This window comes from Elephas maximus, chromosome 6 (assembly GCF_024166365.1).
Source record: "Elephas maximus indicus isolate mEleMax1 chromosome 6, mEleMax1 primary haplotype, whole genome shotgun sequence".
Lineage (NCBI taxonomy): Eukaryota > Metazoa > Chordata > Mammalia > Proboscidea > Elephantidae > Elephas > Elephas maximus.
The window spans coordinates 72,986,704-73,008,720 of NC_064824.1; the positions used below are offsets into that span (position 1 = coordinate 72,986,704).

General features: G+C 37.4%; 1 protein-coding gene across 3 annotated transcripts in view; it reads right to left on the bottom strand.

The window, feature by feature from the left end:
• The window catches only part of CHN1 (chimerin 1), a 217,555-nt gene that overhangs the window by 105,962 nt on the left and 89,576 nt on the right, over positions 1–22,017 (bottom strand). For 2 of the 3 annotated variants that reach the window (XM_049887498.1, XM_049887499.1), the window contains 2 exons: positions 15,398–15,429; positions 6,235–6,348 (listed from right to left, as the gene is read on the bottom strand). In XM_049887498.1, coding sequence (XP_049743455.1) covers positions 6,235–6,348; positions 15,398–15,429 — 146 coding nt within the window. Of the gene's footprint in view, positions 1–6,234; positions 6,349–6,425; positions 6,626–15,397; positions 15,430–22,017 lie in introns of those variants that run through there. The other variant, XM_049887497.1, reaches the window with a different exon arrangement.

The window sequence follows — 22,017 nt, forward strand, 5'->3', positions numbered from 1 at the left end:
ATCTGTAGAAGACATTTCAATTTATACATAACCAAACAATTAGTACCCAGAACAAATAGCTGTTATGAATAAACAAAAAAAGCTGTATAACACAACAGAAGTAAAGGCAAAGGGTTTGAAAAGGATTTCCCAGAAGAGAAAATACGAATGGTCTATTAATGTACGAAAAGATGACGAACCTTATTAGGAAGGGAGACATACAAATTAATCACCAGACAACATCAGATTGGTAAAAGTTGAAGTCTGACAGTATTAAGTACAAGTATGAAAGGGAAACAAAAGAAACTCTCATGCGCTATTGTAGAGTATATGTTAGCACAACTACTTTGGAAAAAAATTGGTATTATCTAATGTCGTAGATTGAATTGTGTCCCCCCAAAATATGTGTCAACTTGGTTAGGCCACGATTCCCAGTTGGTTTTCCTCCATTTTATGATTGATATAATTTTCCTATGTGTTGTAAATCCTAATCTCTGCCTGTGGTTAATAAGGCAATATTGGATTATGTTAAAGAGGATTAGGGTGGGATGTAACACCCATCAGGTCACATCCCTGATTCAATGTAAAGGGAGTTTCCCTGGGGTGTGGTCTGTACCACCTTTTATCTAACAAGCAATAAAAGCAAAGGGAAGTAAGGGGGTGGGAGGGGACCTCAGGCCACCAAGAAGGAAGCACCTGGAGCAGAAGGTGTCCTTTGGACCCAGGGTTCCTGCGTGGAGAAGCTCCTAGTTCCCAGGAAGATTGATGAGAAGGACATTTCTCCAGAGCCGACAGAGAGAAAAACCCTCTCTCTGGAGCTGATACCCTTAATTTGGACTTCTATCCTACTAGACTGTGAGAAAATAAATTCCTGTTTGTTGATGGCATCCACTTGTGGTATTTCTGTTATAGCAGCACTAGATAACTAAGACATCTAATAAAGCAAAAGATGTATACACTCTGACTGAGCAGTTCTACTTCTAAGTAAATATAATAGAGAAATTCTTACACAAGTGTACCAGGATACATGTACAAGATTAGAGCTGTTTATAAAAGCTCCAACCTAGAAGCCACCCAGATGTCCAGCAATAGCAGTATGGACATAAATTATAGTATATTTAATTAATGGATTGTTACACAGCAGTAAAAATAAATTAATCATAGCCATGTGCTCTATCAGAGCTCTAGTGGCGCAGTGGTTAAGAGTTCAGGCTGTTAACCAAACAATCGGCAGTTTGAATCCACCAGCTGCACCTTGAAAACCCTATGGGGCAGTTCTACCCTGTCCTATAGGGTCGCTATGAGTTGAATTGACTCAAAGGGAATAGGATTTTTGTGTGTGTGTGTCTACTATATCAAAGATAAATCTCAGAAACATAATGGTAAGAAACACATTCTATTTATTTGAAATTCAGAAGCAAATAAAAATAGATTATGTAGGGATACAAACTTATAAGCTTAGAAAGAAAAGCAAGGGAATGACAACCACAAAATTCAGGATAAGACTGCCTCTGTGTGGAACAGGGGGAAGCAGGATGGCAGCGGGGGGGGCACACAGTACACAGGGGATTCCAAAGGTAATGGGTGTTTTCTTAAAATGTATGTTGGGTACATGACAGTTGTGGTATAATATTTAATAATAAGGATAATTTAAAAAAATGGGTTAACCGTATGTCTTCATTTGTCACTCCATACAGCACTGAAACTAAAAAGAGAATTTTTTCTTCTAGTGAAAAAATCATATAAAGCTTTGTAAAATATTTTTTAAAGGGTTAGTTGTAAGACTATGAAAACCATAAGGAAAAAAGTTATCAATCAAACCTTTTAAATTATTTTAGGTTACTCATAAGTGATATTTATTATGCTATTTCATTAATCTAAGCATTGTCAAAACCAAAATACAGAAAAAACCCAAAGTCACCTTGAAAAAGTTCATGAGATCCTGTGCCTGGGCTAGCACATCATGATTTCAATGACACATTGAAACCATATGGGTGCCTATCTATAGGTTCCCTTTGTACAATAAACTTTCACTGAGCAGCTACCATTTTTCCAGAACCAAGGACTCAATACAAGCAAAGGCAGCAAAGTCAGACAAGGCCTGGACTGGAATTCAAGATGATATGGGGCGTGGGAGAAGATGCAGAAGATGAAAGTCAGACCTTAACCATAAAAGACCTTATATGCCATGTACTGAGAACCTCCTGCATGACTGCAGAAAACTGACACTATGACAGCACAATATAATAACATTCCTCTAAATACCACCTCTGATTATACACAAACATTCTCAGTGGAAGATTAAGGCCCTCTGCCCAGAGGTGAGGGGGAGATGTCAGTGATGAAGCGAGGTGTGTTGTTTGAAACCTGGTGCCCTACTCAATACTGCACCTTGCAGATCACTGCATCAGATGTTAAGATTTTAAGACTGATCATTTATGTTACTGTGAAGCACACATTGGAGGGAATAAGCAGGCCACACAGTGACTGAACTAGCTCAGGAAGTGACTTGGAGAAGAAAAGTAAGGGAAATATTTGAGATACACTTAATAAATTACATTGCTGGGTTTGGCTGTGGGAGATGAGCAAGGAAAAAAGTCCTCTTAACCATTAGGCCAATACTGGCATAGTACCTACTGCTTTCCAGGATGTATAAAAATGTTTGAAACATGGAAAAAAAAAAAAAAAGTGTAGCTCCAAAATGCGAAAGAAAACCTACAAAACTAAAATTAACTTCAAAAGCAAAATTATAAAAACAATTCTAAACAACCTTAACAAAAAACAATATATATTAAATGTAGCATATAGTGTTTGATATGATATGAGCTACCCATTGCTGTCGAGTCGATTCCGATGTATAGAGACCCTATAGGGCAGGGGAGAACTGCTCATAGGGTTTCCAAGGCTGGGAATCTTTCCAGATGCAGACTGCCACACCTTTCTCCCATGGAGCTGCTGGTGAGTTTGAACCGTCAACCTTTTGGTTACCATTCAAGTGCTTTAACCATTGCACCAATGGTGCTGGGGCATATACAGGTCTTAAAATAGCCCTTAGGGAAAAATGAAAAATGATGACTTGGCTTCTTTCTTATGGAACTGATTAGACAACAGTGGCACAAGCTAATACAGGGCATACAGATGTTACAGCATACGTGGGAGGAAAAGCGGGAGTTCTACTCTGGACGTACTGAGGTTGACATGCCTACGGAACAACCTGAGTTCAAGGACTTATGCCTAATTCCTATTTTTGGAGCCACTGGTTGCCACAGTAAATGTATAGTGAACAATGATTGCTACTGACGAGACAAACTGGGTGTCTCCAAATAGATTGTTCATTACGTTAAAAACAAATCGATGTGAATTGGGAGAGACATCAGTTGAAATGGTACCAGAAAAGAGTAATAGATATGCCAATACAACCTCTACGTCTACTCTGTTTAATACCCCTCAACACACACCTAGTTCAAAACAAGGAAAAGGTCAAATTTCTGCACATAAATTACAGTGCGTATTTGCAAATTCCTTTCTCTACCCCCACCACAGCCTCTTGTGCCCACTATTTCTTTTCCATGTAATGATTTTACGGTGATTTTCAATGACAAAAAAAAAAAAAAAAGGCTGTATGTTATCCTAGACCTATAAGTTAAAAATGTTCCCATCAATTTTATGTCCATCTATTTTCCAATTTCTATTTTAGGACTTATAGCACCACAGTCGGTGGGAAGTGATTATAAACTTAGAGTCATGAGCAGCATGAGAGAGGGGAAGAGGGCAGGAATGACGAAGAACTTGGAGGTTTTGGGTGCTGCATTTCTCCAAATTAAGTCCTTGGCCCTAGGTTGTTTGTCAGCCAGCGAAAACTGCATGACGGCCATGTTACAACTTGAAAGGCAATATTGTGTAATGGAAAGTACCTAAACTTGGCAATGAGGCAGAACTGAGTTCAAATTCCACTCATTAACCATGTGATCTTGGAGAGAGGTAGGAAAGACAAGGAAGGAGAAAGAAGACAGTGTTAGATAGATTTCTCTCCCTCCACTTACCACAACTCCTTCCTCCTTATTCACTGGCCTTTACATCAAGGCTTATTACCTCAGACACTCAGATGATGAGATTATTTGCAGACTCCTATAATGGGTCGGAGTGGGTTTATAATCACAAAGGGAAACCCTGGTGGCATAGTGGTTAAGTGCTATGGCTGCTAAGCAAAAGGCTGGCAGTTCAAATCCACCAGGAGCTCCTTGGAGGTCGCTATGAGTTGGAATCAACTTGACGGCAACTGTTTTTTTTGTTTTAATAATCATTAAGGAGCCCTGGAGGTTCAGTGATTAAGAGCCCAAGTTGCTAACCAAAAGGTGGACAGTTCGAATCCACCAGCGCCTCCATGGAAGAAAGATGTGGCAGTCTGGTTCTGTAAAGATTCCCAGCCTTGGAAATCCTATGGGGCAGTTCTACTGTCCTATAGGGTCACTATGAGTCAGTCAGCTCGACAGCAATGGGTTTGGTTTTGATTTTATAATCATAAAATGTTAGCAGTAAGAAGACGAAGAAACCAACTACTAGAAATTCTGTGATTTGCCCCAAATTCATGTTCTAGTTCGTTAGTGGCAAAACTAACATGTATTTGAATTCCCAGCCTAGTTTTCTTCCCTGCATAACACAATTTAAACCCAAGGAGCTGTAAAATTAATTAATTAAAGGTTGATTTGCACTTAATAATTTGTCATAAAAAGCAAATTTCCATGAACTCCCATACCAAGTCTATTCTCCAAGTATGCAGTTGATTCAGAATTCAATATTAAATATAAGTAAATTAATTCATTCCTATTTATCATAAAGATTAACGTTAAATCTTGTGGTCAGAAATAAGAGTAACCCCCCATATGCATGTGAAAACTGGATAATGAAAAAGGAAAATGGAAGGAGAATTGATACATTTGAATTGTGGTGTTCGCAAAGAATATTGATTATACCATGGACTGCCAGAAGAACAAACCACTCAGGTTTTGAGGAAATACAGCCAGAATGCTCCTTAGAAGTGAGGATGGTGCAACTTCATCTGGCTTACTTTGGACATGTCATCAGGAAAGACCAATCACTAGAAAAGGACATCATGCTTGATAAAGCAGAGGGTCAGCGAGAACGAGGGAAACCCTCCATGAGATGGGTTGAAACAGTGGCTACAACAACAGGCTCAAACCTATCAACAACTATGAGGGCGGAGCAGCACCTGGCAATGTTCATTCTGTTTATGTGTAAGGCTGCCATGATTCGGACTCAACTCCACAGCAACTAACAACTGTTCACTCACACAGGCGTAAGTGTTTGGAGGAGTTAGACATGATTGTATTAGAGTTGTAAGCACTAATATCAGCTTTTCATTCTTTTTAAGGTTATGGCTACCAAAAGAAACATCATTTCTTTGACCTCTTCCTTAGGAAGTTGCTACTTACGTCTCTTCCAAGAATGAATGAATGAATGCATGAAGAAGCATACGAAAGAATGAACAAAGACAATGGATAACTATTCCAAGTCTCTGCAAAGTCAGCAATGTAGAGTGACTAGAGTGCAGTCTCTGAAGCCAGAGTGTTTGGGCCCAAATCCCAGCTCCATGAATTACTAAACCTGTGACCTTTGGCCAAGTTACTCAACCTTTCTGTCCTCTGTTTCCTCATCTGTAAAGTGGGGATAGTAAGAGTAGATACATCACAAAAGTTGTTGTGAGGATTAAAAGAGGTTAGAGGCCTGGCATGAGATAAGCTCAATGGATAAGCATGTTATTGTTATTACTGTTATATTATTGCAGGGTTAATGGGAATATTTGGTTCTGGGCACTGGAGTACAAACTAAAACAGTCAAAATGCTTGGCAAAATTCATTGACTGGAAAGAGCCAAGAGCTCCCAAGAAAAGCTGCTTCAACTGAAAGCCACAAAGATCTTTTCTCTTAGTCCCTTCCTTATTCAAGAAATACATGGGAGCTGACACAGCAGGAGCAACGGCAGACAAGGGTAAGATGCAGTGGAAGGAAGCGGCTACTATAAAAATGCTTTAAAGGTTTTTCAATTCTTAATTAGTAAGCTGAGTGCTGCCATTCATGAGGAATTTTTAAAGGTCTCAAAGCTATTAAAATGGTAATTAGGCCCCAAGAAAACAAGAACCAATTCAATTACATGCTGGATGCTTTTAAAATTTAAAACCCCCTATTAAGAGGGTTTTAAATGAAGCACAGTTATAATTACAGGTCCACAACCAACCTTAAAGCCAAAGTATAGGTTCCTGGCTGACGCTGGCTCTCCCGAATGAGGTAGCTCCCCTCAGCCACACTCAAGAGCTGGTCTGCTGCTTCTCTGGAGATCATGCCATGGAACCTAAGAAACAAAGTCAATTCAGAAACTGTATGCTTTCTACTTTTTTCATTAAAACAAGATAAAACAAAACTCCCTACCTTCTGCTGTTGTTTTCTAGACAAGGTACTGCCACAATGGAAGGGAGCGGTTGGGAGCAGTTGTGCTTAACTACGCTTGTATTTCTCTGGGCCTGGCCTCTGGCCAGCTTCTCGATGGTGACTAGAACAGCAACAAAGTAGCTACCCAATCCACTTAACAACCACAAAATCAAAATGCACATCCATCTAAGGGTAGATCAGTCATTCTCTTGAGAGGACAGTCCTTTTTTTTATGTAGCCGTTTGACCATATGGACATACTAAAAAAATGTACAGAAATGTGTCTCATTTCCTTTCTTCACACTAGTGGCACTGCTCCAAAATTTTGGCTTCCAGTCTATGTTGGCAATTTTCCAGGATCCTGGGTTGCCCTTAATTGGCATGATTGCCCAATAATGTGCATAATGGGCATTACTGGATACTCAAGCCAAAAGCAAACAACTGTAATACTTGCTTTCACTCCCTGCTAAAACCCTATCTTTGATTAACAAAGAAAAAAGGAGCAGAAAGAACAAACACAAATAACACACTCTTTGTATGAACAGATTTATCTATAACACTGACATAAAACACTGAAAAAGAAAACAAATGTCAGTGGTGGCTGATCATCATATTAAAAATATAAAACCACCTTACAGCTATATGGTGATTCACGGCTTATCAAGAACTTACACATACATTATCTCCTTAAAGATAACTGAATAGAGTGATGGCTCAAATGAAACTCTGCAGCTTTTACTGGCATAAAGCAAAACAAAAGTCACATGAATTTGGAATGATATATTTAGAAGGTCCTAAAATGGTACCTTATCATTTAGGAAATTTACTAGGGGGCAAAGAGCAATTTTTTTTTTTTTTTTGGCATTTTCCTCACGGTAGTGGTTCAGTCTTTCTTAATTTAAGTCTTAAAACAGGTCATGGTAGGTATGTTCCAATCATGGCTGTTAAAACAGGCAGGTATAACAATGGGTTCCTGGGATTTATTATCTCTATAAATTCCTCAGTCTTTCGGAACCAGGTCCAGGCTCAGGCCCAGACTCTGAGTACTGAAAGGAAGAATATGGTAAACTATCTCTATATTAGCAATGAAGACACTGGATTAGTTTATTAGTATATATTTTAAGGTTCCATGACATCAATTAACGAAGTTAGCATATTTTAATATCTGTTTTTTTTTTTTTTTTTTTAAATGACTCAATTTAAAAGAATATCCCTCGGAAGGAAACACATTTTGGAACAAAACTTGACAATGATATTTAAAGAACCTTAAAACTATTCATACCAGCTGATCCAAAATTTCCACCCCAGAAAAAGCTTTCTGCACTAACTTTCTTATCATACTACTTTTAACAGGGAAGTTTAAAAGCAACCTAAATGCAAAAGCAGAAGAGTGACTAAATAAATCGTGGTACAACCATAAAGAAGGTCAATGGTTTTCAAATTGGAATCATTCTTCCCTTAATTCCGAAGTGTCTGAGTGCCATTCACAAAAGTCTTCAAATTTTATATTTATATAGATTTAAAATAATTTAAAAATGTTTGCTATGCATATTATTATCTGATATGATCTCAAGTCATGAAAAACAAATGATTACGTGACTATAGGTGATTTTTATTTTTTCTTCCCAAAGAGCTATATTTCTTTTTAAAAAAAAAATCAGAAATATTAAGGAGTTTAAAATTTTTACAGTATGTTTCATAAAACACATAAATACTCACTATTAACATTAAATGGAAAGATCAGACTACAAAATTATATCTGTAACTACGAAGAAATGGAGATTTTAATTCTTGTGGGATCCAGACTTTTGGATCTATGGAGGTTGTAAGTGGCCCACCCAAATAATTGTCCTAAGATACTCTTTAACCTTAAACTCCTAGCTGAAACTGGTATCCTGGAAGTCACCTTTAAGTCAAATAATAGCCCAGCTTAATTAACAATATCGATATCCTAAAGAAGGTATCCTAAGCATAAGTGAAATGGACCGGTATCGGCATTTTGAAATGGACAATCACATGGTCTACTAGGCAGAGAATGACAAATTGAAGAGGAATGGTGTCACATTCACTGCCAAAAAGAACATTTCAAGTTCTATCCTGAAGCAAAACGCTGTCAGTGACAGGATAATATTCATACGCCTACAAGGAAGAGCAGTTAATATGAATGTTATTCAAATTTATGCACCAACCACTAACGCCAAAGATGAGGAAATTGAAGATTTTTCCTAACTTCTGCAGTCTGAAATTGATCAAACATGCTATCAAGATGCATTGACAATTACTGATGAGTAGAATGCAAAGTTGGAAACTGATGTAGGATGTAATATTAGAGGCATTATACCCTGTCCTAAAATGTGACCCAGCTGAAGCTGGACTCACAATGACTTATCAACTGGGCCCTGAGGTATAAAGACAAAAGCTAAGACAATCTTGGAAAACATCTTTTAGGGAACTTTTCAAATAAACAAATCATAAACAGAGCACAAATGACCCACATACTTTCTACTCTTATGTTTTTTTATTAGCATTTAGTGAACAGTAAGATTTGTTGGACAAATGAAGACCCTCCTGATTGTCTTTACTAAAACCTGTACTACTAATTATTAAGAAAGACAATTTAAAATGCAGAATCGCAGTGATTTGACAGTTTCTAGCCAATCTGTGAAAAGGTGAAGCTTTCAATGGTTTTGATCAATGGATGTCAGAAATACTCTGAACCTTGTCTTGAACATAGAGTAGCTAAAGCAAACAGAAGAAATAATGAAGTCTAAGAGTTGGACAGAAGATTTTGAAGGGTGGCTCAAGAAGACAAAGTATTATAATGAAATGTGCAAAGACCTAGAGTTACAAAACCAAAAGGAAAGGACACACTCAGCATTTCCCAAGCTGAAAGAACTGATGAAAATATTCAAGCCTCAAGTTGCAATACTGAAGGATTCTATGGTCAAAATGCTGAATGACGCCAGAAGCATCAAAAGAAGATGGAAGGAATACACACAATCACTATACCAAAAAGAATTGGTCGACGTTCAACCATTTCAGGAGATAGCATATAGTCAAGAACCGATGGTACTGAAGGAATAAGTCCAAGCTGCACTGAAGGCACTGGTAGAAAACAGGGCTCCAGGGATTGAGGAAATATCAACTGAAATGTTTCAGCAAATGGAGGCAATGCTGTAAGCTCTCACTCATCTATGCCAAGAAATGTGGAAGATAGCTACCTGGCCAACTGACTGGAAGAGATCCATATCTGTGCCCATTCCAAAGAAAGGTGATCCAACATAATGCAGAAATTATCAAACAATATTATTAATATCACACGCAAGTAAAATTTTGCTGAAGATGATTCAAAAATGGATGCAGCAATACATCAACAGGGAAATGTCAGAAATTAAAGCCAGATTCTGAGGAGGATGTGGAACGAGGGATATCACTGCTGACGTCAGACAGATCATGGCTGGAAGCAGAGAATACCAGAGAGACATTTACCTGTGTTTTATTGGCTCTGCAAGGGCATTCGACTGTGTGGATCATAATTCCCACTGCAACAAATGGAAATTCCAGAACTCATGTGGAACCTTTATGTAGACCAAAAAGCAATTGTTCAAACAGAACAAAGGGATACTACATGGCTTAAACTCAGGAAAGGTGTACATCAGGATTGTATCCTTTCACCATACTTATTCAATCTATATGCTGAGCAAATAATCAGAGAAGCTGGACTATATGAAGAACATGGCGTCAGGATTGGTGGAAGACTCATTAACAACCTGTGATATGCACATAACACAACCTCACTTGCGGAAAGTGAAGAGGACTTGAGGCACTTACTGATGAAGATCAAAGACCACAGCCTGCCGTATGGAGTACACCTCAACATCAAGAAAACAAAAATCCTTACGACTGGACCAATAAGCAACATCATGATAAATGGAGAAAATGTTGACTTTCAAGGATTTCATTTTACTTGGATCCACAATCAATACCCATGAAACCAGCAGTCAAGAAATCAAACAACGTAATTGTCTTGGGCAAATCTGCTGCAAAAGACCTCTTTAAATTGTTGTAAAGCAAAGATGTCATTTTGAGGACTGTGGTGTGTTTTACCCAAGCCATGATATTTTCAATCGCCTTATATGCATACAAAAGCTGGAAAATGAATAAGGAAGACCAAAGAATTGATGACTTTGTATTATGGTGTTGGGGGAAAATCTTGAATATATTATGGACTGTCAGAAGAACATAGAAGTCTGCCTTGGAAGAAGCACAGCCAGAGTGCTTCTTGGAAGCAAGGATGGTGAGACTTTGTTTCTCATACTTTGGACATGTTATCAGGAGGGACCAGTCCCTGGGGAAGGACATCATGCTTCACAAGGAAGAAAGTCAGCAAAAAAGAGGAAGACCCTTGATGATATGCATTGACACAACGGCTGCAACAACAGGCTCAAACACAGCAATGACTTTGAGGATGGCACACCACCGGGTAGTGTTTCGTTCTGTTGTACATAAGGTCGCTATGAGTTAGAATCGACTTGATGGCACCTAACAATAGCAATTAGCAAAGACCATTTTGCCTCGGGCACTGTGCTTTTTTAAAGAATCATCTATGTGCAGTTTCAACAGAAAATCCGAAAGTCAGATTAGACTATGTTTTTGGGTAAATCAGTAATTATCTGTATTGTTCTTCAAGAAAATGTTGTATCCCCATGAGTTATTATGTCAATGCTCTTTTGGTCCTGTTTCCTTGGTAATGTATAATTACAAACGAAAATCTGGATCATAAAAATCTGTAAAAGATCTTTCTTTGGAACACTGTTGACTTTCCAGTTAGAAATGCTGCCACAATTTGCAAATCATGTATTAAATAAACTTCAATCAATTTCTACTACTGACTTAATATGATTTTCGTGTTAATGCTATACAGAAATGGATCTCTCAATTTTAAGCAAGGTGTTACTCAGTTTCCATGTACTGGATTTTTTTTCTTCCTTGCTCCTCCTGTTATTGATTTCAACTTTTATAGTGTGGTGGTCAGAGAAAATGCTTTGTATTATTTCAGTGTTTTAGATTTTATTGAGGCTTGCTTTGTGGCCTAAAATGTGGTCTGTTTTGGAGAACGACCCACGTACATTGAAAAACAATGCATACTTTGCTGCTCTTGCATGGGGTGTTCTGTATATGTCTTTGAGGTCAAGTTGGTTGATTGTGGCAATTAGATCCTGTGTATCTTTTCTGAGTTTCCTTCTAGATGTTCCATCCTGCATAGAAAGTGGTGTGCTGAAATCTACTATTATTGTGGAACTGTCTGTATCTCTTTCCAATGCTGTTAAAAAAAATTTTTTTTTCTAGAGTTTGTGTATTTTGACACCTTGCCATTGGCTGCCTATATATTTACCATGGTTATGTCCTCTTGGTGGATTGATCCTTTAATCATTGTATAATGGCTTTCCTTATCTTTTATGGTGAATTTGGCCTTAAAGTCTATTTCATCATAGATTAATACTGGCACTCCTGCTCTTTTTTGGTTATTGTTCCTTTTTTTTCTTCATCCTTTAAGTTTTAGTTTATTAATATTTTTGTGTATATGGTGCATCTCTTATAGACAGTACATAGACGGATTTTTTTTTTTAATCCATTCTGCCACTGTCTGTCTCTTTACTAGTATGGATTTAAGCCATTTACGCTCCATGTGATTATCAATAGGTTACTGCTGTCCTTTTGTTGTTTTTTTTGTGTGGTGTTGAAGCTTTCTTTGTATGCTTAACTTCTGTGATTTCTTTTTGTTTGTGCATGTTCTTTTCATTTCTTTCATTGTTGTTGATTTTGTGAATACTAAGACTTTGTTCTTCTTTTTTCTTTTGATGAGTAGCTTTACTAAGTTTCTTTGTGGTTACCTTGAAGTTTACCTTTATCTGCCTAAATTTAAAGCAATCTTTTATTTCTTGATACCTCATTGACTTCCTCTCTATATGAAAGTTCTGTAACTATACCGTTTATTCCCCCTTTTTGTTTTGATGTTGTTGTCATTTGTAGGTTGATGTCTCTGGTTCTTTGTTTTCAGTCTTTTGTTTTTTTAGAATTCTTTATCTGGGTTGGTATCTGGTTGATGCTGCACCTATGTCCTAATCTCAGGTTGTTGTCAGTTCTCTGTCCCAAGAAATCTCTCTAGTATTTCTTGTAAATTTGGCCTGGTTTTTACAAATTTCCTTAATTTCTGTTTATCTGGTAATGTCTGGAAATTTTGCTATCGTCAATATTTGAGAGACAGTTTTGTTGCATACATAATTCTTGGTTGGCTATTTTTTTCTTTCAAGATTTTATATATGTCATCCCATTGCCTTCTTGCCTGCATGGTTTTTTGCCAAGTAATCAAAGTTTAATCTTATTGGTTCTCCCTTGTAGGTGACTTCATTTTTCCTGAGCTGCTCTCAGGATTCTTTCTTTCTCTTTGGTTTTGGCAAATTTGATTATGTCTTGGTGACTTTCTTCTGTCATCCGTCTTATAAGGGGTTCGTTTAGTTTCTTGGATAGATATTTCTCGTCTTTCTTGATATAAAGGAAGTTTTCCTTCAGCAAATCTTCAACAATTCTCTGTGTTTTTCATTGCCTGCCTCTGTCCTAGAAATCAGATTGTGTGCAAATTTTTCCTCTCGATAGTGTTCCACACATTTCTTAGGCTTTCTTCATTCTTTTTTTCTGATTTTTAGTCAAACTGGCGTTGAAGGGATTTGTCCTCAATTTCACTAAGTCTGCATTTCAATAATTCACTTCTGCTCCTACATTCTTCTATTAAGTTGTCTATTTCTGAAAAGTTACTGTTAAACTTTTGGATTTCTAGTTGGTGTTTTTGTATGGTTTCTAATTGTCTATTTATTTTGTCATTTTGTACTTGTATTGTTTTCCTGGATTCTTCTATTGTTTTGTCTGTGTTTTCCTTAATTTTGTCTGTGTTCTCCTTGATCTCTCAGAGAACCCTCTATATTAGACTTTTCAATTCCTTTTCTGGTAGTTTCATTACCTTTTCTTCCTCCGGAAGGTTTTCTGGTGCTTTATTTTTGTTACTTGCTGGAGCCATCTTGACCTGCTTCTTTATGTGATTTGATATTTATTGTCTGCTTTCTCTGAGGCATTAAGGGGTTATTATATTTATTGGTTTATTGTATGTTTGTTTGCTGCATCCTGATTTTTTGATATATCCGAGTAGGCAGAGTGTATGTGCTACTCTGGTTGCTAGTCTGGCCGCACTGGAGCTCTCGTTTCCTGTCTCCAGATGGGTGGGGCAGTGAATGGGTGTGTGAGATGGTTCTCTGTTCGCTGGTCTTGTGGGGCAGCTGAGGATGTAGCTAGTGTTTCTGGTGAGATGCTATGTCTGTTTCGCTGGTCAGCTGGGTGTGGGTGCAGGGGGCATTCTCACTGGTCACTGAGTTGGGTGTTGTCTGTGCATACTGTTGGTTGCTAGTGCAGAAACTCCCACCAACAGTCCCAGGCAAGCTGGGCATGGTCCCTGGTGGTCTAGGCTGCAGGGATATGTGTGTGTGTGTATGGAGGGGGTTGTGTCATTGATTACCTTGTTTCACTTTGGGTGTGTTTTCTCAGTTTCTCTGTGTCCTGATGGGAATTCTGTGAAGCTGCCTTCTGTGTTCCTCAACCAGGATCAACAATGTCCTTCTATCAAGATGGCCCTGTTGTGCAGCCCAGTTGCTCAGACACTTCTGCTCCATTCTTTCTTGTTCACTGTTTTCAGTTTCTTCTTCCATTAACTATTTGTTCTTTATCTAGTTCTTTATCCCTTCTTCTGATGCTCAGGGTTCCAGGACTGACATCTGTATCTGTCTTACTCGTTTTTTCAGGCCTCTGCTGCAGAGACACAGCATGTTGTATCCGACTAGTCTGCCGTTTGGGCTCAAGACTCTCCTTTAACGTTTTGTGGGTATGTTTTCCCATGCTATTTTCTTCTTTATACTTGCTTTTATTTTCTGTATTTTTCATCAATTAGAACAATTATATTTGTAATCAGGAAAAAAAAGTAAGGTAATTTAACTCCTTCAAACTGGAATGCCTCCTTTATCTTGCTTTTATTTATACTGACAAAGTTGAATTTTACCTGAGTCCCTTGTTAAAAGAAAAACCCTCACTCTTTTACGTGAGAAGGTTTACTGTAAATAACTGACAGAGACAGACTTAATGATATACTCTGTTTGAGTAACTTTAGAAGAGATGTTTCCCACAGATTGGCAAACCAAAAAAAAAGATATTACCCATGAGTATGATTATCCATTAAAAAATCATCTCTATGTGACCAAAAGGTCAATAATTGCTCTAAAGCAAAGATGAGAAGATAAGGAGACAGGGAAACTACCGCACTTGAAATCGAACAACCAGAATGCTATTAAAGAGAATGTCGACACACCATGAAAAATATAACTAATGTCACTGAACAATTTGTGCAGAAATTGTCAAATAGGAACCTAATTTGTTATGTAAACTTTTACCAAACACACAATAAAATAATATTAAAAAAAAAAAAGAACAAATGTTTCCCTTCCTTATTTCCCCAATCTTCCTCCTCTCCTTTAGCTTAACCCTCATCTCACTCTTCCCCTCCTAGAGGTCTCCTAGGTTCCATGAGGTCTTTGTGAATCACTAGCCCATCCCAGTGGTCATCCCCATAGATTTCTTTTAAATGTATCTCAGTTCTTTGCTTTAGCAGAGTTGGAACTCAGATTTAGTTCTTATTTCTCTTTCCCTTGTAATGGTCTCATTACAATAACCCGTTCCCCTTTTTCCATTAGTCCTTCCCCTGTTCATGTACTTTCCTGTTTCTTACTATAACCTTTTAAATAAAAGTTGCCCTTGCCTGTTTTAACATTGTTTGGTAAAAATTTTTTTCTTCGACAGTACTAAAAGCATCCATTTACCTGTCTTTCTTACATAATCCAATCTATAAAATGTTTTCTGATAATCCATACTTACTCTCTTCCATAATACTTTGGTCTGTTTTCTACCTATTGGGAAAGAAAAAGAAAAAAAAGGTATATTTGTGAAAATACAAATGTATAGAACATAACCCAACATTTTGTATATGTGAGAAACTAAAGCATATATTAAGATAATAAATCAGAATAAGATTAAGATTAGAGATCAATGTCTTAAGTCCCAGTTTTACCAGCTGATGCTTTTGCCATCTGTATTGCTCACTTGATCTCTCTAAATCCGTTTCTTATCTATGAAGTACTGTGTATGTAAATAGAGTTGAACTAAACTATCTTTCATTTCCAGAATTTAATGATTCTGAAAAAATATTTGCATCACTATATCCAAAGAGCAAAGCAAAACATCCAAAAATGTAATGCCACAATTGTGTCACAACAGATTGTAGCTTTCTCTCCCACTCTAACCTACTATTCCTGTTACAGCCTCCATTTTGTTAACATATTGATATAATCTTGCCATTTTGTTCTCCCATTAGCATTTCCCTCACCACTGGTGATCTTCCACTAACGTTTCTTCACTTATGTGATCATATTTCTAACTTCTCATAACACAGGGCATTAGAGATAATCAGGACTAGAAAAAAATTCTCCTTCCTTCTACAGATAATATATGTGTTAGCTGAAGCTAAGAAAAAGCCCAGCAGAATAGATTCTGAGGAATTTTTACTGGAGTAGACAGAAATATAGAAGTCACTTGCACCATTCATTGAAGAAACATTTATCAAATGACAAATATGTGACAGGAATTATTCAATCTGCAGGGGAAAATTGCTGAATAAGACCAAATTGTCATTCTTTTAGAAACTACATTCTAATGATGGGAGGCAGATGATAAAGAAGTAAAAAGAAAATGTGTAAAACAGACAAAATAGGAATTAGTGATAAGTGCTATGATGAAAGTAAAACTGGACAAGGCAAAAGAAATAACTAGTGAGGTGTTTTAAGTTGGACGGACAGGAAAACCCTCTTTGAGGAGACATTTAAACTGGGTTTAGAATGACAGAAGAAGGCAATCCTAACTGCAAAACCCTAACAATGGAAAAAGCTTCTCCTTAGGAGGTACCTGGGTGACACCATGGATGATATTTATTGCATCCTTGCTATGTGCTATGTGTTTTATATACATTTAAACTTCATTTAATCCTCATAATTGGTTAGGAATTATTCTACTTCATCCCCGTAAGAATCGTGCTATCACTCTGATTTTACTGGTAAAGAAACTGAGCGCTATGGTTATGTGGCCCCTCCCCCTTACCTGTGAATTTACTCTTGTTTGAGAATAGTTTTTTTCCTTTGTTACATTAATGAGGCCATACCAGAGTAGGATGGGTCCTAAAACTAATACCTAAAAGGGAGTACAAACACAAAGACACAAGCAGGGGAAGACAGAAGCCATGTGAAGATATAGCCAGGGAATGCCAGGGGCTGCTAACGAGGAAGGACCTTCCCCTAGAAGGATCCTTCTCTAGAGCTGATTCCCTGATTTGGACTTCTAGCCTTCAAAACCGTGGGAAAATAAATTTCTGTTCTTTAAAGCCACCTACTTGTGATATTTTTTGTTACAGCAGCACTAGGTGCTGATATACCAAGTATCAAAGAGGTTAGATAACTTGCTCAAGGTCACAAGTGGTAGAGCCTAAGGAAAGACTGGGACTGTTACTCAGAAATAGGAGAAAGGACCCAAGCCCTTTGTTTATTTCCCACTGTCTCAAATGAATTAAGTTGAACATGGCAGCTCTCAAAGCAACTCAAAGCCTAAAATTTCAGTGATCATCTCCCTTTAGCCTCTACACAGAGCCTTCCTGCCAAGTTCTTTCCCAGGTTACCTACTCCCTGAGAATCAAGGTCTCATATCGTTTTTAAGAAACTTGAAATATTTATTCATAGCAGAAAAAAAGATTGTGTTTCAATGGAAAACTATGTATCATCTACAGCACATTCTACTGGGTTGTCAGATTCAAGCCTTGCTTATTATCCTTGAGTTATTTTGGAACTCTATGGGTAACTAATAGATATGAGGAGCCCTGGTGGTGCAGTGGTTAAGAGCCATGGCTGCTAACAAAAGGGATGGCAGTTCGAATCTACCAGTCACTCCTTGGAAACCCTACGTGGCAGTTCTACTCTGCCCTATTGGGTCACTATGAGTTGGAATCAACGCAACAGCAATGGGTTTGTTTTTTTTTATTTTTATGGATATGAGTCAGAACCGACTCAATGGCAACGCATTTGGCTTGGTTTTTTAATAGATATGTGAAGCCCTGGTGGCACAGTGGTTAAGAGCTCAGCTGCTAACCAAAGGGTCGGCAGTTCGAATCTACCAGTCGCTCCTTGGAAGCCCTATAGGACAGTTCTATTCTGTCCTATAGGGTTGCTATGAGTTGGAATCAACTCATTGACAATGGGTTTGGTTTTTGGGTTTAACAGATATGCAGGAACCCTGGTGGCAAAGTGGTTAAGCATTCAGCTGCTAACCAAGAGGTCAGCATTTCAAACCCACCAGCTGTTCTGTGGGAGGAAGATGTGGCAGTCTGCTTCCATAAACAATCACAGCCTTGGAAACTGTATGGGGTAATTCTACTCTGTCCCATAGGGTTGCAATGCGTTGGAATCAATTCAAAGGCATCAGGTGTAATGGATATGTAAATTCTGTCCTATCTGGTAGTGATTTAATTGACTTATTTCCTTTTACCCTCACTGTGGAAAAAGCAATTTTGTATCTATTTGCAATTCGCCCCAACATTCTTTTACTCCATATAAATTTGTGCAGTTCTGACTTTTCCTCTGAACTAGTTATAACACCTACCTAGTTCCCTCATGTCATATGAGTAAAACAAATTTCTTAACATGTATTCATTTTTATATCTGTATGGTGGTTATGATTTTTATCTTTCCTAAAGGTTAATTTTAACAATGCTTTACCCTTCAGGAATCTTCTGTTGCCTGCTAAGATTGTAGTAAGGTTATTTATTGTCTCCCCAAGGTAAATTCCACTTGACTTATCTCATTCTGTAATTCCTTTGCTCATAAAACTCACTATACTAAAAATACACCAGTTGTTTCTCCAACTACAGATGATGGCTATTCTATTTTTAGGTCCAGGGCTTATTAGAGTAGGGTCATGCATCTGCCTGAGAGCAAACTGCTGCTTTTGAGATAAAAACTCAATGCTCAGGTCTTAGCTTACAGCATTAATTTAAGGCTCAACAATACCATATGACAAAATGTTAGTTAGAACAATTTAGCAGGGTCTGTTAAAATAAAAAATGTACAAACCCTCAGTATTTATTCTAGAGGAACACTTGGCATATGCACACAGAAGATATGTATAAGGATGTTCACTGAAGCACTGCTGAATATAAATAACTTAAATATACATCGATGGGGGAGTGTCCAAGCTGCTTTACAGTATTAATAATAGGCATAGTCTGAAGGAATGATGTAGACCTATAGGGGCTAAAACGAAGAAATCACTAAGACAAACTATGAATACAAGTTATGGAATAATAATACAGTATGACACCACTTAGGTAAACACACACAGGCATACAATACCATAATACATATGTACAGCACACAGAGAGAGAGAAACATCTAGAAGTATATACATCAAATTCAAATTGTTACCTCTAGTAAGGTGGCGTAAGAAACTAAAATGAGAAGGCCATGAGAAAGGCATAAAAGAGACCTTAGTCTTAGCTGTAATATCATATTTTTTAAAAATAATGTATTCATGTATTACTTATGTAGTTAGCATCACTTTTTAAAAATAAAAATCAAGATTAACTTTTGTGCGATCCATTATTGGAGCCTCAAACACATTAGAATGGGGTCTCCCAACATTTTGAGAAAAGGAGCTCATGGCCTTACCCTCAAACCCTGAGATCTTTGGAGGTGGTTGAAGGTAAAGTATTTATTAGGCTATGGGGCTAAAGTAAAAGGAGAGGTGAATTCTTGAATACACTGTACTCACTGATGAAAATTCTGGATAAGCAGAAAGAAGAAGAGGTGATGGCAGAAGGGACTGGTGGTAGTGAATGGTGTGGCAGTCTGTGAGAGTTAGAAAGCTACTAAGTTTGAGGGCACAGTCTCCACAAAAGACAGCTCCTACTTCTGACACCAATATAAGTTTGGGGGTTCCCAAGACCATTGTTACTTCTGATACCAATTTTAAGTCTAGGTCCCCCAAGACCGCCCTCAGATGCAATAATTCCCTAGAAAAACACAGAATTCACTAAAAGTTGTGATACCCACTGTTATGATTTGAATTGTGTCCCCCTAGAATATGTGTTGGAATCCTATCTAACCTCTATATCTGTGGAAATAATCCCGTTTGGGAGGAGTTTTCTTTCTATCCTAAACATAATCACTTCTGAGTAATAAGGAACACAGACATAGAGACAAGGGAGCACAAATCAGGGAAGACAGATGCTACATGAAGATTGCCAAAGACCTGAGGAACATCAGGGCTACAGAAGCTGAAAGAGAGAAGGATTCTCCTCCGAGAGCCAACCAGAGACAGCCTTTCCCTACAGCCAGTGCCCTGAATTTGGACTAGCTTCCTAAACTGTGAGAAAATAAATTTCTGTTCTTTAAAGCCACCCACTTGTGGTATTTTTGTTACAGCAGAACTAAGAAACTAAAACACTTATGGTTACAGTTTATTATACGGAAAGGATACAGATTAATCAACAAGTGGAAAAGTTGCCTAAGGTAGAGTCCAGCAAAGTGCCAAACACTGACGTTCCACTGTCCTCTTCCCATGCGGTCAGGATGTATTACTTTCCTGGTTTTGACGTGTGCAGATATGCATGGAGTACTGCCAACCAGGGAAGCTTACCTAAGCCACAATGTTCAGAGTTTTTATTGATACCACTACTTGGCTACTACTTGGCAGTTTAGCAGTTCAAATCACCTCGAGGCACCTTGGAAAGCCTGGCAATCTACTTTCAAAAGATCACAGCCACTGAAAATCCTATATACAATATGGTTAGTTCTACTGTGAAACACGTGGGGCTGCCATTAATCAGAATCAACTTGACAGCAACTGGTATGGTTTTCTGGCTTATTACCTAGGCATGACTGACTGACTACTCATGTACCTGTCTTCAGTCTCCAAACCCTCCAGAAGGGTACCAAGCCTACATTCTAAGTCATATGGTTGGCCTTTATGGCATGGCCAGCCCCCACTCTTAAAGTATGGGTATAGCTAACTCCCATCCTAAATCACATTATTAGACTACCCAGTGTTACCCAAGGCCCCCAAGGCAAACAAAGACACTCCTACCAAGTATGACATTCCAAGGATTTAGAGATTACTCTCCAGAAGCCAAGTGCAAAGGTCAGACCTCCTTTTGGGCAAGGTTAAATTCTTTACTGCATGCAGTCTATCACATTTTGAAATCCAAGACAAAAACTGAAACACTGATTACAATTATCTGACGGTCCTATATTAAGTCCACAGTACGCTTCTATTAATTGCCTAACTAATCATCTTCATAACACAAATGTTTTGGCCTTATTTTGCTAAATAATTATTTTGCTATACCCAAAAGAATTCTTTGGACTAAAAGAATTAGGTAAACGATGGTGACTAATACAGTGCCATTATAATACTTAGTATGTCCAAAATAAAATTCACACACCAATTGAATCTCTTCTGCATTGTTACAATGGAAACGTCAAACAAAAGTTATACTTAAACTAATTCTCTTCCTCTCTTATCTAAAAAAATAGTGTTTAAATGTTTTGCTGGTGTCTAAGACATCATTAATTAAGTACTGATTTGGAATAGTCTTTTCAAACTCAGTAGACATTACTCTGGTAGATAATCAAATTCAAGAGTTAGTAATAAAAATGATTATTAATGATACTAAGTTCATTTATTTGCAAATATATCAAACTAGAAATTTAATGTTACATGCAATAATAAGTATATATAGGCTTATACAAACATTTGTACTTGTATCTAAGTTTTAAAAGCTCATAAAAAATGAAGGGACTTTTACAGAATACAATCATTTGAAAGCAATGTGACTAAGTAAGACATGTTTTGAAATGAGTACTCAGGTTAAATTATATGTTTCGCTTTCTCCAATTTTCTATATTTAGTAGTTAATGTTTTTTCATGATACCATATCATGAGTGGGAAAAATAAGGAAAGAGGAGAACAACAACAACAAAAATTCTAACTAAAAATAAAATATGCTCATAAAATGTTTTACAGTTTAGTTTGTGTAAATGTTACACGTCATGCTACCAGAGAAAAGAAAATTTTAAATCAAGCTACCAATATTGAATATGACATAAAGTACATAGTACAATATGGGAATTCAATAAACAACTGAATAGCAGATGAGTCATTTTACAATATTTTAAATATCAATGAAATTCACATTTACTGCACGGTTTTATAAACAATGAACAATTCATATATAAAACATTTTAATCAAATTCATCAAACCACACTCTTTCAAATTAAAGAAAAGCCTCATTTCTTATACCTTATTTTCCACAAAAACAAAAAAAGCTTGTTTAATAGGAGATTTGAACAACAACAGAAATAGGAGATTTGAAAACAGCAGAATTAAACAGTAGAAGTAT